Source organism: Schistocerca americana, chromosome 1, assembly GCF_021461395.2.
Source record: "Schistocerca americana isolate TAMUIC-IGC-003095 chromosome 1, iqSchAmer2.1, whole genome shotgun sequence".
Lineage (NCBI taxonomy): Eukaryota > Metazoa > Arthropoda > Insecta > Orthoptera > Acrididae > Schistocerca > Schistocerca americana.
The window spans coordinates 898,513,703-898,530,325 of record NC_060119.1 but is presented as its reverse complement, the minus strand read 5'-3'; the positions used below and the strand labels follow the sequence as shown (position 1 = coordinate 898,530,325).

The following is a 16,623-nucleotide window of genomic DNA, read 5'->3' as shown; positions in this document are numbered from 1 at the left end:
ATCAACAGGGTAAAGATTAAAAAGAGAAACACAGGCCGCCCTCACGTGGACGGATTCTTTTGTTCTCCTGGAATGAAATCGGTTGTCTGCAGCTAGACCTCGGAGTGAAAAAGTAATATCATATTCATTGAAAACAATTACTACGAAGGGCAATATTTGCTACATTCCCATCTACAACCTTTCCCGGAAAATTTTCTAGGCACACCCTGTTTTTATTTGCGGTTTCGACCCTTCACAGTGTCATCATCAGTACACTACAATTAAAAACGCGAAACAAACGCTATTAATTGGAATAAAATTGAATTTTCGTAACTTACAGCCACGTGCAACAGAATTCTTACGTTATAGATTATACTGCCCTTAATTATAAATAAAAACAACAATTACATTCAACTAGTACTTTGAAATGAGCGAGGACAAATTTTAGGTCTTGAAACATAGTGCTCTGTACGATAAATGAAAATATTGTGCATGTTAGCCGGATTATAATTGAAAATCTAAAAATAAAATTTTCGTGTTCATCGTCAGTCTTACACTTTTAAGATAGTTGCTTGTGATGAAATTGGTTTCTCGGCGACTCATTACAAGATTTTGAACTGGCACATAGTTTAAATGCGAACTACCCTGGTGAACGTAGAAATAACGTCAGCTATCCACTAGTATCGGTGGTGGTGGAGGTGGTGGTGGTGGTAGTGGTGGTGGTGGTGGTGGTGAAGAATATGATGGCACTTTCTTCTGACGCCACGCCTAGGTCGTTCCCAGGCAGGCTGATAATTTGTCTCGACTTGTTCGAAATGAAGCATGCGAAACTACTGCAGAATTAAAATCAACTACTGAATATTATGTCGGTACTTGGAGGAAGAGCCATATTAAAAACTTAATTACGCAGTATCAGTGGTTCAAATGGTCCAAACGGCTCTAAGCACTATGGGACTCAACATCTGACGCCATCGGTCCGCTATACTTAGAACTACTTAAACCTAACTAACCTAAGGACATCACACACATCCATGCCCGAGGCAGGATTCGAACCTGCGACGGTAGCAGCACCGCGGTTATGGACTGAAGCGCCTAGAACCGCTCGGCCACAGCGGCCGGCACAGTATTAATGTTCCACAGTAATTTTAATACTTCGTTATCAATTCCTCATTAAAACCGTCATTTCAAATAGTTTCAAGGTATATCCATATTTGAAGATTCTATGTACATTCTTAAGTAACACGTAAGGCACATAGCAAAAAGTGTGGCATATTTCTGGTAAAGTAAGAGATAAAACGTAGCAAGATTGTGAAATCGTGTAGTATTAACTGCGTAAATATTCTAAACCTGAAGACCGAGGGATAAAATGACTCTATCTTCTTTCCACGGAGAATCATTGTAGAACTCCAACGATCTACTATACAAATGTTACTGCCTCTGTTGCAAAGTTATTATAGCAATCTAAGCAAAAACCAAAAAAGAAGTGATTGGTTGCAGTGGCAGCCACGTAGACACCACAGTTGCACACAGAAATACTTTGGTTACGGGTTCATACGGAAATAGACTGTCACGAGAGAAGGTAACGATGCCTTATTAACCAAGGTCTTCTGGCAATCATGACAAATAAATATGTAACGCAGTGTGCGCAAATCACAATATGTGTTAGTGGTCTGAGGGGATGAAAGAACACATTAATCTTTCGTCCAGGACTGTCGTATGTTTGACAAAGCTGGTACGGCGTCAGGCTCCACAACTGATTCTTCCTCATAGACTGTGGTCCTTTTTTTGTTATAATCAAGGATTTGCTTCCTACAGTCTAGTACCGGAAAACGAGCCTTAGACCGTTCTGGTATTTTTACAGGGAAAAGAGACGAAGCTGGAAAAGAATATGGTGTGTCAATAGTATTTCCAGTTTTTAGGCATTGGTACAAAAAAAGTTCTAAGCTATGTATGGAAGATGTCTTTTAATTAAATTTTTCGGATTACCATCTGAGTGACAGTTTATTCCTATTGCGATATTTTGATGTTTTGTACCGTCATCATGACGAAACCTTGCATTATGACGAAGCTAATACTGTGATGATCACACGAGAAGATTTTGGTAGTGAGGTTCGGCGAGAAAATTGGTAGATGCGTAAAGCACTACAGGTAAATTTAGTTGTCTTGACATCAATAAAAATAAGAGGTTAAATAATGGCTTTCAGCTGATGGACGACCACCTTCAGGTGATATCTCCTATTGCAACGGGTGCCGAAAGTAAATAGTGAGACGTAACCAATAACAGGTGCGTGGGAAATAGAAAGTTGTCAAGGCACTCAAATTGTGCCCAATTACCATCATGATAGACAGCCACCACAAGAGTCCTATGGTAGGTGTCTATCATACCGGTAATAGTTTGGGCATATTTTGAGCGCCTTCACAATTTTCAGTCTGCTATGCACCTGTTATTAGTTGCGTCTCACAACGGGCTTTATGATATAGCCGCACATATTTTATCTTAGTTAAATAATCTTACATCACATTTACACTGAAATAATTCCTTTTGTTTTATTTCTAAATCTAATGTTAACACTTTCATCTCTGGAAGTGGAGATACTCCGCAGATGCACTAGTTTAAATTCTTTGGCCAAACAAAATTTCACTGCACCACATATTTATCTTTGTACCTGATAATGGCGCAACAACCGAAAACGGGTCCGTATAACAAGTAATAAGTATCGTTTATATTGGTATCGATATCGGAATATGCGAGTAAGACGCAAAAAGCAAGTTTAGCTATTTCATAATTTATTCTAGCAGCCTGAAAAAAGTCATAGTTCGTTTATTGGAAGTGCCAATTAGAAAAAAGTCATAGGCTATCAAGCAGTTTCAGCCGAAATCGTCATTCACAAGTGAAGTTAAGTTTCATTATTCCGTTACAAGAAGCCTTTGTGCAACTTGTAAGATCTGTCATAATCAGTTAAGCAGACAAGCAGTGCTTAGTAATTCACTACCAGGAAAGTGTTCACACCCGAATCTTGAAAGAAACGAATCCCATGTATAAAACAGCTCCGAACGTTTAGGTACTTTAAAATTGAGTTAGTAGGTTAAATATTTGACCTCAAGCACCTAAGAGAGAAAAGTGAGATTTTTCCTAAGTATGGAATTGTGCACCATATATTGCGTTCTTGAGGTGGTGGGTCAAGAACGGGGTAAGGAAGAGAGTACACCTGCTGTTTCTGCTTTATGCGCATTGTGAGTCATATTTTTTTATCTTAGTTATATAATATTTCATCGCATTTACACTAAAGTAATCCCTCTTGTTTTATTCATAAATATAATATTAACTTTTTTCATCTCTAGAAATGGAGATACTCTGTAGATTCACTAATTTAAAATATTTGAGCCAACAAAATTTCACTCCACCACATGCTTGCCTTTATACACTACTGGCCATTAAAACTGTTACACCAAGAAGAAATGCAGATGATAAACGAGTATTCATTGGACAAATATATTATACTAGAACTGACATGTGATTACATTTTCACGCAATTTGGGTGCATAGATCCTGAGAAATCAGTACCCAGAACAACCACCTCTGGCCGTAATAACGGCCTTGATACGCCTGGTCATTGAGTCAAACAGAGCTTGGATGGCGGGTACAGGTACAGCTGCCCATGCAGCTTCAAAACGATACCACAGTTAATCAAGAGTAGTGACTGGCGTATTGTGACGAGCCAGTTGCTCGGCCACCATTGACCAGACGTTTTCAATTGGTGAGAGATCTAGAGAATATGCTGGCCAGGGAAGCAGTCGAACATTTTCTGTATCCAGCAAGGCCGGTACAGGACCTGCAACATGCGGTCGTGCATTATCCAGCTGAAATTTAGGGTTTGGCAGGGCTCGAATGAAGGGTACAGCCACGGGTCGTAACACATCTGAAATGTAACGTCCACTGTTCAAAGTGCCGTCAATGCGAACAACAGGTGGTGACCAAGACGTGTAACCAATGGCACCCCATACCATCACGCCGGGTGATACGCCAGTATGGCGATGACGTATACACGCTTCCAATGTGCGTTCACCGCGATGTCACAAAACACGGATGCAACCATCATGATGCTGTAAACAGAACCTGGATTCATCCGAAAAAATGACGTTTTGCCATTCGTGCAACCAGGTTCGTCGTTGAGTACACCATCGCAGGCGCTCCTGTCTGTAATGCAGCCTCAAGGGTAACCGCAGCCATGGTCTCCGAGCTGATAGTCCATGCTGCTGCAAACGTCGTCGCACTGTTCGTGCAGATGGTTGTGGTCTTGCAAACGTCCCCATCTGTTGACTCAGGGATCGAGACGTGGCTGCGCGATCCGTTACAGCCATGCGGATAAGATGTCTGTCATCTCAACTGCTAGTGATATGAAGTCGTTGGAATCCAGCACGGCGATCCGTATTACCCTCCTGAACCCACCGATTCCATATTCTGCTAACAGTCATTGGATCTCGACCAATCCGAGCAGCAGTGTCGCGATACGATTAACCGCAATCGCGATAGGCTACAATCCGACCTTTATCAAAGTCGGAAACTTGATGGTACGCATTTCTGCTCCTTACACGATGCATCAGGCAACGCCGGTCAACTGCTGTTTGTGTATGAGAAATCGGTTGGAAACTTTCCTCACGTCAGCACATTGTAGGTGTCGCTACCGGTGCCAACCTTGTGTGAATGCTCTGAAAAGCTAATCGTTTGCATATCACAGCATCTTCTTCCTGTCGGTTAAGTTTCGCGTCGGTAGCACGTCGTCTTCGTGATGTAGCAATTTTAATGGCCAGTAGTGTACCTGATGATGGCGTAACTGCCGAAAACTGATTCGTGTAGCAAATAATAAATACTGTAGAATATTGCGCCATTGTTGTGTGGGTTGCATTTATAAGGCATAAAATGTTCTACCAGGAATCAATGAAATAAACGATACTAATAAAAGCGCCGCTGTGTTGCAGGCAGAAGGCAACAAAGCAAGCAACCTCAGCAGCAGCAGCAGCGAGGAAGACAGTAGCAGTAGCAGCAGCAGCAGCAGCACTGGCAGTAGCGGAGGACGAAGCCGTCGCGAGATCTCGTCCGCCTCCGAATCCGGAGTGCCGGTGATCGATGAGAGCTACGGCGCTCCCCTGCCCAGGGCGCACAACGCCACCTCGCTTCGGCTCTACGAGACGCTGGTCGGCGGAGGCGGGCCCACGCTGCCCCCGACAGACAGCCCCATCAAGAAGCACCACAGGTAGGCGCACGGGCCTTCAGCACCGTGCACACGAGGCACGAGTCAGCTCGGCGCAAGCCCCAGAAGAAACGGGACCGGCCCTAGAGTAGGCCTCGTCGCACCCTCTTACTTGACTGTGCCTTGTAGGCAACTCGACTACAGAATTTTTACACACGTACATGTTTGGTGGGCTGTTTCCGTCTGTTTAAAATACAAATTAAATAGCAATGTAACCAGCCACTAAAATTTCACTTTTTTTAAAACCTTCGACGCGTTCCGGAGTCTTCGTGTCATCATCAGCTGGTAGTTACAGTATTTAGCTCAGATATATTGCTCCTCGGAAACCAACGATGTCAAAATACCGATTTTTTTTTTTTTTTTTAGTTGCATAATGCCTTTGGTGAACTAGTGAGAAGCAATAGCCCATTAAATTTCGCGCATGCAGCAGCGCAAATAAGATTGCTTCCACTGATATTTAGGCCGCGTATCGACCGGCCATCTTCAGAGTAAGGTGTAAGTCTTGCGACTTACTCCGAAGATGGCCGGGCGATACGCTGCCGAAATGTCAATGGAAGACATTTTATTTGCGTGACTGCGTGCCGAAGTTTAATGGACTATTCATTACGCGCCGAAAAGTTGAAAATGCACAGTGAGAAGCAATGTTTTGGAACAGGTGGCATCTTCGTTGTGTTGTTTACAACTTTACCTCAGATCAAAAAGTGTTCAAATGTATGTGAATTCCTAAGGGACCAAACTGCTTATGTCATCGGTCCCTAGACTGACGCCGGCCGGGGTGGTTCAAATGGTTCAAATGGCTCTGAGCACTACGGGACTTAACATCTGAGGTCATCAGTCCCCTAGAACTTAGAACTACTTAAACCTAACCAACCTAAGGACATCACAAACATTTATGCCCGAGGCAGGATTCGAACCTGCGACCGTAGCGGTCGCGCGATTCCAGACTGAAGCGCCTAGAACCACTCGGTCACACCGGCCGGCGGTAACAACACGAGGCAAGGCTATTCTAACCAAACTTTCGGCTGAAGAAAGCATGATCTTAGTCGAGACATCTCTCTCTGCTCCTTAAAAAACATTCGTGTTGGTCACCAATTCTGTGGAGCTATATCTGCCAAGGGTTTTAAGTGCATTAAAAAATACCTGCCACTACCAACGTTTTCCCTTGACTGAATATTTTGAGTGATGGAATATGGCATTTGATAGTGCAGCGTTGTCTACTATGGTGACGAATTCTTGTTGCCTTAATATGTAGACCATCGACGTATTATGAGTGAATTAGCCTGTCACTGACACTGATTTAAGTCTCTAAAAATGGGGACGACGCCTTTTGCGTAAGTGAGGTGAGGCCGCAGCGGAACGGCCACGTGGGCGTCTGGTTACAACCTAATTCTGCCACAACGGGCGCCTTCTGAGTGACCGGAGGTCTCGCCCGCTGTTTTCAGACATCGAGGCTAACCGGGTACCCCGCGCACCGACGGCCAGGGACGCCGCCGATTACGGGGCTGTTTGGAACGTTCGCCCCCAAGTATGAAGAAAGCGGCCTCCCAGGTGACGAGCAGGCATTTAACGTCTTGTCTGCAGTTGCAACACCATCAACGTGCTCCTGATACTTCACGATAGTATTCTGGCCTCCTTCACTCTTTGTTAAACAACACGGAAACACTGCAAGAGCGGTGTGATTAGGCCTCTTATCCTATTGCGTTTATGAGTCAGGTTACAAAAGCTCGACAATTGATGTGTAATCAGTGCGACCTCAGAATAAAGCGACATAAACATTTAGAAGCCGTCTGCTGAACCAAATCTAGAATTTCCTACTGAATCTACTGGATCCCTAATGGCGTATCCTTTACCTCATCTGAGTTACGTTAAACTTGTCCATACGAGGGATATAGGCATACGAGGAAAACTCACTCTTCCTCTCTCACCACCTGCCTGCTGGAGCCATTACCAACAAGTACTACTTGCCACTAGCTTTCCGTCCGATTCTGAAAAGATCCCTCATCCCACCAATATTGCAATCCTCACGAACCTTTAATCACTGTCTCAACCACCTTTGCGTACCAACAGTTGTTCTCGACAGTCATGTACAAGGGGGGTATCGTGCATCCAGTAAATAAAACTACTTCTTTCCTAACACTCTCGCCACCAGAAAGTGCATCAATCCATTTTCTTTGCCGATGTTGTATCTGCGGTGTTTCTTGTCGCAGATGCTAGAGAGACACCAACACCTTCCCGCTAGATTATATTAACCATCCTGCTTCTCTGTACAAAGTTACTGGGATATGAAAAATAGTTTTTTAATTCTTGTCATTCTCTAGGTGGAGGGGCTATTCATGTAAAGTGAGGGACTTTTTTCCAAATACCAAGCGAACTAGAAATGGGACAGAGGAAGTCTCAGTCGGCAATATTTCGAAGGGAATATCCAGTTCCAAAATCTGCTTACAAGGAACGGAAAACTTATGAAAACTTTGCCAGAACCTGGCGTGGGTACCATTTTCATTTTAATTATGAGACGACAAGTACCACACAATAAATATCAAATTATTGTGTGTGTGTGTGTGAAAGTGTACGTGAAGAGTACCATGTCCCTTCAGAAAAATCCGTTTTACTTATCTGTACGGTACTAAAGGTTTCTGTATTGCGTCTGCAAAGTACCTCCACTGGGGGATGCTAAGCCAGTCGCAGTGAAGGGTAACATGAGCCAGAGTTCGACCGACCTTCCTCTCCACCCCCCACCCCCATTGTCGTCCAAGAAGACCATACATCACTTATGCCACATTTCTCAACCCCCAACCTCTTTTCCTTTGGCGTACATCATCGTACGTTTGAAACTTTCGCGTATCCCTATATCTAACTTTTTTCCTAGATGCAAACAAGCAAACACATGAAGTACATCCAATATGTTTTTTAATTAAATGGAACGAATATGAGATGTAAATTTTACGAATTTATTGCGTTAGATGCTTGAATAGGAACAAATCTGTTATGGTCTAGATACTTTATCTGCGCAAGATCGGAAGAAGCTAAATTGTAAACGTAAGAAAGACGAGTTTAATTCATATAAGTTTCAATTTAAGGCTAGAAAAATACGATCTTCTCTCTCAGAATATAGTGAGAAAGAAATCACCAGGCACTCCATTATGCTGCGCGAATGTCAATTTGCAAGTCATTCTCTCTTACGCATTACTGAACTCGCTGCTGTACCGCAGGATAGAGAAATGAAAAACAATCCGCTATATTGTGCCGTGCTGACTTCCTTGATTGCCATCTTCAGCATATTGTAGTCAAAACATAAATCGAGGTCGCCGACAAGCTGAAAAACACAGAATATGGCCCGCTAAAATGCTTCTGTGTCTTCTTCTTCCTGCCTTTATTACGATTTTTTAGAGGCTCGCAATTGACAGGTTTCTGCTCGTCCTTAGTGTGGCATTTATTTTGAGTACAGATAAGCCCTTTACCAATCTGTATTTGCAGTTTGGGTCTGTGCCGTAGATCTTTCGTGAAAATGTCAGGATAAAATCGTTACAAGAGTTTTGGATTAATATGTAATGATCAATGTCTTTAATACAGTTGTTACACAGGGCAGAATAATGGTTATAGAATAGATAAATCACAAGTGTGAACTGTCACTGGCCGCTGTTGCGTCTGATTGGCCAGCAACGTAATCGCTGTGCGCTGTTTTTTCATTTCCTTTTCGACGCTGCCGGAGGTCGTCGCATTGAGTGGGCACTGTGGTTCTAGGATTTTTGGATTCCTACAACAAGGATGAAAGCTGAAGCTTTTTGGATTCAGCTCGACGCTATTTTCCTCTGGCTTGCGTTTTCTATAATTCTGTTCACATGTAAGAGTCATATTGGAGAACATCTTTCATTATTTTGTAGTTTTCAATTTAATACCGAATTTCACTTAGATTCCGGAGAATATTTTTATTGTCTCACTTTATTTCCTAGTAGTTTTTTGCAAGCTCTTCATAACGACACTCTAATCCATGTCCTAGCTACATTCGTTTACAAGCTACACCAATTTATATGATTAGAAAAGGATAATTTGCAACAATCACGTGTACGCATTTACTCAGGCAAACCAAGTACTGCGGTATAGCCACGTACATACACGATCAGTCCATTGTGGGCTAAGCATTTTTTTACGTATTGTTAGTCTCTTAGTTATTAGCGATTCAAATCTGACAATATTTTGTCTCACAAGAAAATTAAAACGAGCGAATGAAAGTTTACACGTCAACATCGGTATAGTCATAGGAATTCTGTACTGCATACTGTCGTAACAAATCAACGCTTTTCATTGCCTGTAGCGGAGTTACTTTCCTCACTCTATCCGCATCATTAAGCCGTTCAAATCCCATGTCATAGGCATCGCTATTTAGTCATTCGCAGATTCTTTCGTCATCTACGTTTTCTCAACCAGAAATTTGTATGCTAAACGAAGATACTCGTACTGATTATAGCAAGATATTTTATGCTCCTTTTTTTACTTGTTAAAAATCACCAAATTGCGCAAGCCGGATGATCCGCACACAGACAATCGAGTTTGCTGTATTTTAATAAAAGTGAAAAGTCTCATAAAAATCGCAGAGAGGTTGGTCAGTGAACCAGGCCATCCGCCCATCGAGAAGCACTGGGCTAAGGATGGGGCCCTTAGTTCCGGGACTTTGATAGTGTAGGAGCGTAGCTTTGAGTAAATGCGCACCAGGCGGCGTCAGCGATCAGCGAGACCTCGGCGACCACCCCGCGACGCGACGCCGGCTCGGTAACCCACTTGGACAGGTTGCGAAGCTCAGAGACGGCGCTCCATAGCCCTGTCTGCACCGCCCTGGCCATACATAGCGCACAGCCCGCCACCACGAGCGTGACTCAGCCGGCTCGCAGCACAACCCGTCCTCGACCTGACGCTTTCTCACAGCAGCACACACACACACACACACACACACACACACACACACACACACACACACACATCTACATATTTCAACGATTTCCCTGAGGTTTCTACCGAGTGAATACCCGCTATTTGCTATCCCGTCGCAGAAACTACTGTATGTAGGAAATGCTCGTACTCCGTGTTGAGTTTACCTCAACATCTGAACTTCAATTAGAGCTTCTAGTTTTCTGATGGACACAGCTCCCAGCATGAGAAGTGTCTTGTCGACATGTCAGTAGGCGAAAGAACGACAGACTGCGGCGAATTCATGTCACACTACCTCTTGCTACCATTACTAGTCACGTTAATTCATGAGAACGTCTACAGCTTCATTCTGCACAGTGATTTCTTATACCTCTGTCACTTCCTGCTGCCATGTGCCAATCGCGAAAGGTGCTGCTCGTAAAGTCTGTACGAGTTCAAATTACTCTGAACCTTCTTGGTACTTTCGCTAGATATGAGAGCATTTTGATTAGTAATCAAAAAGTTCTCGGTCTCAGGTTCGAAACCCACCACAGCTTAAATTTTGAATAAAAATCATAAGCAATGGCGGCCGAAGACTTCCGGCATAATAAGTTAGCCTCATTCAGCCAACGGGCCTGTCAAAAAGGGTGGAGGAGCGGGTGGAGGTTCAGGGAACTCTCCTCTCTTGCCCTTGGGGTTGGAAACTGCCCCTAAAGACGGAAGAATCAGAAATTATCAAGATGCAGAAGGCAATGAAAACCCCTGTATTAAAGACACATAATGCGTATCAACAGGGCATGTACCCTGTAACAGAAAAACTGTCAAGGGGGAAGTGACCATGAGAAAGAGATTGAATAACCAATGAAAGGATAACGTTCAAAGAGTTGGGTAGTGGAAAGTCATAAGTTTGAATGTGGTAGGGAAGCTAGAAAATCTGAAAAGGGAAATTCTAATGCTCAGAGAATAACTTCCATGGTACTAGAGGGAGCTGTAGATGTAAAAATTGTAGGGCAAGAGAGGTATTGGAATACTCCCAGCAAATAATTGAGGACGTAGGTCGCAAATGCTACTACTAGTTGAAGAGGATCGCACACGAAAAGAATTCGTGGCGGACCGCAACAAACTAGGCGAAGACTGATGACAAAAAAAGGGGGGAGGACAAGGTGTGTTCAGGAAGTAATGCAACACATTTTCTTTTCTCGGCGATTTTCGGTTGAAAAAAATGCGAAATTTGTTTTGGGACATCGTGGAATATTTCCGCTTCAGCCCATATACACTCCTGGAAACTGAAATAAGAACATCGTGAATTCATTGTCCCAGGAAGGGGAAACTTTATTGACACATTCCTGGGGTCAGATACATCACATGATCACACTGACAGAACCACAGGAACATAGACACAGGCAACAGAGCATGCACAATGTCGGCACTAGTACAGTGTATATCCACCTTTCGCAGCAATGCGGGCTGCTATTCTCCCATGGAGACGATCGTAGAGATGCTGGATGTAGTCCTGTGAAACGGCTTGCCATGCCATTTCCACCTGGCGCCTCAGTTGGACCAGCGTTCGTGCTGGACGTGCAGACCGCGTGAGACGACGCTTCATCCAGTCCCAAACATGCTCAATGGGGGACAGATCCGGAGATCTTGCTGGCCAGGGTAGTTGACTTACACCTTCTAGAGCACGTTGGGTGGCACGGGATACATGCGGACGTGCATTGTCCTGTTGGAACAGCAAGTTCCCTTGCCGGTCTAGGAATGGTAGAACGATGGGTTCGATGACGGTTTGGATGTACCGTGCACTATTCAGTGTCCCCTTGACGATCACCAGTGGTGTACGGCCAGTGTAGGAGATCGCTCCCCACACCATGATGCCGGGTGTTGGCCCTGTGTGCCTCGGTCATATGCAGTCCTGATTGTGGCGCTCACCTGCACGGCGCCAAACACGCACACGGCCATCATTGGCACCAAGGCAGAAGCGACTCTCATCGCTGAAGACGACACGTCTCCATTCGTCCCTCCATTCACGCCTGTCGCGACACCACTGGAGGCGGGCTGCACGATGTTGGGGCGTGAGCGGAAGACGGCCTAACGGTGTGCGGGACCGTAGCCCAGCTTCATGGAGACGGTTGCGAATGGTCCTCGCCGATACCCCAGGAGCAACAGTGTCCGTAATTTGCTGGGAAGTGGCGGTGCGGTCCCCTACGGCACTGCGTAGGATCCTACGGTCTTGGCGTGCATCCGTGCGTCGCTGCGGTCCGGTCCCAGGTCGACGGGCACGTGCACCTTCCGCCGACCACTGGCGACAACATCGATGTACTGTAGAGACCTCACGCCCCACGTGTTGAGCAATTCGGCGGTACGTCCACCCGGCCTCCCGCATGCCCACTATACGCCCTCGCTCAAAGTCCGTCAACTGCACATACGGTTCACGTCCATGCTGTCGCGGCATGCTACCAATGTTAAAGACTGCGATGGAGCTCCGTATGCCACGGCAAACTGGCTGACACTGACGGCGGCGGTGCACAAATGCTGCGCAGCTAGCGCCATTCGACGGCCAACACCGCGGTTCCTGGTGTGTCCGCTGTGCCGTGCGTGTGATCATTGCTTGTACAGCCGTCTCGGAGTGTCCGGAGCAAGTATGGTGGGTCTGACACACCGGTGTCAATGTGTTCTTTTTTCCATTTCCAGGAGTGTAGTTTCTTGAAGTTCCAATAGGTGGCGACGCTATACATACCTTTCCAAATGGTGTGTCTAACGAAGGTGTGTTACTAGCAGACAGCTGTCATTGTGTTTCTTTTGGCGGAAAACTAGAGCATCACAGATGTGCATAGGCGCTTGCAGTATGTTTACGGAGACGTGGCAGTGAACAAAAGCACGGTGAGTCGTTGGCCGAGGGGTCTGTAATCATCGCAATAAGGTCGTACAAACCTCTTCAATCTTTCACATGTCGGCCGGCTGCACTCAACTGTACTCCTGCAATGTTGGAACGTGCGAACACTCTCATTACATGAATATGAAGATGGTATCTTCTCTTTTGGGCATGTCCAAAGAATGAAATGATAATTAAATCAAGACCTTAAGCTGTCGACAGGCGTTGATATACATCAACGGCGACAGTTGAAAATGTTTGCCCCGACCTGGACTCGAACCCGGGATATCCTGCATACGTGGCAGACGCTCTATCCATCTGAGCCACCGAGGGCACAGAGGATAGTGCGACTGCAGGAATATATCCCTTGCACGCTCCCCGTGAGACCCACATTCCGCACTTAACGTCTACACACTACATTCGCAGTGTCCCAGCCCATTACACTCATTACTCGCGGCAAACAATCTTACCGACTCCGGTAAGAGGTCGGGCAATGCGTGTGCATCCAGCACAGAAGAAGAAGGTCAATGGACGGTTAGCCTTAACTGTATGCAGATGGTATCTGTTCTTTCGGACATGTCTCACGGGGAACGTGGAAGGGATAAATCCCTGCAGTCACACTATCCTCTGTACCCTCGGTGGCTCAGATGGATAGAGCGTCTGCCATGTAAGCAGGAGATCCCGGGTTCGAGTCCCGGTCGGGGCAGACATATTCAACTGTCTCCATTGCTGTATATCAACGCCTGTCAACATCTTAAGGTCTTGATTTAATTATCATTTCACTCTCATTAGAGGTGATCAACGGATCACATTTCAACTCCTCGCTTCACAACTAGTCTTCTCTGTCGGTAGTGCTGACACACTCGTCCACCCGTTGGGGTACTCAGAGGTGTGTGCCCATTGGTTTCCTCGCCACCTAACAGAAGACAATAAAAAGCAACGAAGGACTCTGTGTCGAAGTGCTTGCGCTTAACGAAGCTGATCGTGAGATTTATTTGTCGAACAACGTCACAGGCTGGTTGATCACTTCGAACTGGAAAGAAAACGACAATCCACTGAGTGGCCCCACACCGCCTCTCCTCCGAAAAAAAATTTCGAAGCTGCACCCGCAGCCGCTGAAGTCGTGGCGACGGCCTTCTGGGACTATGAAGGGGTTTTTCTGTTTGTTGTCGTATCTCATGGTGCAATGATCAACTCTGTTGTGTTTGTGCTACACTCAGGAAACTACTGCAGCCTGTTCGTCCCCACAAAAATGCAAACCAAATTCTCCTTCTCCACGATAATGCAAGGCCTCACACAAGTTTGTGCACCCGAGAGGAGCTCACAAAACTCCATTGGACGTTGTTCCTCATCCACCTCCAGGATCTCGCACCTTCCATATGTTCGGCCGAATGAAAGATGCGCTCCGCGGGAAGCGGTATGTGGATGATGGGGAGGTTGTTGACACAGCAAGGCGTTGGCTCTGATGTCGACGAGTGGAGTAGTAGCATGCGGGCATACGGCCCTCCGTATAAGGTGGCGTAAGGCCATCACATTGAACGGAGATTATGTTGAAAAATAGGCTTTTGTAGCCGAAAGAGTGGAGAAGAATATGGTGTGTTGGAATCTTGAATAAAATCAGCTGCTTTCAGAAAAAAAATGTATTACTTACTGAACGCAGCTCGTACATTGGAAGGAGCAATATATTATTTTACTCTTTTAGGAAAATACTCTCTCAGGACGTTGGTAGCAAACAACGTCGTGATGCACAGTGCCTCTCTTGCAGCGTCTGCTGTTGGAGTTGAATGATCAACTCTGCGACGAGTTCCAACTTACTGAACGAACCTGTGGCGAAGCTCGCTGCTCTTCTTTCAGTCTTCTCTGTTTCTTCTATCAATCCTACCTGGTAAGGATCACAGGCTAAGGACCAATACAAACATTGGTCGAGCGAGAGTTTTGTAATCTACCTCCTACGTGGGTAAATTACGGTTACTGACGATTCTTCCAATGAATCTCAGCCACAGGGTGTTTGTCTTTCCTACGATGAGTTAGGTATTGTAGTACCACTTTAAATCGCTCCGCTAGCCTATCCCCAGATATTTAATGGGAGGCAATTTAATTGTTCGGCAATCGTGTAATTAAACAATACTAAAATTACTAAAAACACTTCACAAAATTTTGTCACCGAATATTGAAACCAAAATGGACGAAATGTTGATCACCCCAAAAAATTACACCGATACTTCTGGAAAACCGATCTATGACCTCATTGCGAACTAGCCCACATTACTGAAACCATCATGCCGTCTTCGCTCTAGATCCTTTACTTTGTGTTTCAGATTTTCAAACTGGTGACGGCTGACTGTGGAACCACAACTAGAAAGGAAAATATAACCCACTTTCATATTTTCATTTCAATTCTGAAGTTTCTGTTCTTCCTGTCATTCTCCCATGTTTCATTCTTCTTCTTCCCCTTCTTCTTTTTTTTCGTACTCTTCTTGCAGACAGTTTTCAGCAAAAAACCGCAACTGTTTAGTGGAACATGTGTTGAAATATGCCTTCGTGCTGACAGGGAACCCGGTTCTGAGTTGGCGTCTTCCTCGCTTGTCGCTAATATTCCAGCACCAAAGCTCGACTCGGTGCATTCAGTTAATTTCCATTATTGCACGTTCTGCTGTCCTACTGAAACACGTTTACGGAACACAAACTACTCGTCTTGTACTCTAGGTGTCAGAACAGCTTCATTCTGCTTAATTTTTCGGTAGCATACGCTTCAGTAGCGTGTAGTCATTGAGAAATTAAGACCTTGCTCATACTAGACTACTTACGGAACTATCAATCGATACTCCGAACAATGTATTTTGCCTAATTAAGATAGTATATTTGGAAAGCATTACAACTATGCTGTCTGTTTATTCCGGAAAGGTCTAATCTACTAAGGCGAGATGCTATCTCAGATGATCCCATATTCAGTATGACTACTCCCTAAATATTTCCATGTTAATTGATATCCCCTTCAGATTTGGAGGGGGATTCGACCAAAAATAATATGCATCGCGCCTAGTTCTCGTAAATTTGTATGAATCTAAAGAATAAAAAAATTACGCAGAGAGGAGTGAATATCCTGCCGTGACAGGCACGTAGCAGTGAATACGAAAGAACTGTGTGGTTTTAGGGCAAGTATAACAACGTTACTAATTGTTCTGTTTAGGATAAAGTCAAATATATATGACTGAGTCATTTTTGAAATATCGTGTTGTGTTCGTTAAGGACACTGAAAATTTCCTGGAATGTATTTCGTGTTCATCACTTTGCATTCTAACACATGTAGTAGTACCAATTTCTATATCGTTGCAAAGAGCACAAAATGTCTGACAGATTTTCAAGGTGAAAGACTCGAATCTTCTGAAATACAGCAGGGAAAACTCTTGCATCGTGAGATGTTGAGTCTACTAGCTATTTGTCAGAGTGGTATGACCTTCTGAATTGTGTCGCATAGGGATCAAACAAGCCTACCATAGCATAAAGATTCGTTCCTTGTTCCTATATCCACACATTCCCTTTTGATTTTCTGAGGCATTGCAGACACATGCAACAATCCGTAGTGTTAATCCTTTAAGGTGGATTACGAACCATTGA

General features: G+C 44.7%; 1 protein-coding gene and 1 non-coding gene across 2 annotated transcripts in view; both read left to right on the top strand.

The window, feature by feature from the left end:
• Window positions 1–16,623, top strand: part of LOC124614812 — a 380,387-nt gene that overhangs the window by 326,688 nt on the left and 37,076 nt on the right. Inside the window, exon 3 of the mRNA XM_047142974.1 lies at window positions 4,960–5,234. Within this exon, the coding sequence (XP_046998930.1) occupies window positions 4,960–5,234 (275 nt within the window). The remainder of the gene's footprint in view (window positions 1–4,959; window positions 5,235–16,623) is intronic.
• Trnat-ugu lies at window positions 13,638–13,711 on the top strand. Its single transcript has one exon. It is a non-coding gene; the product is annotated as a tRNA-Thr (tRNA).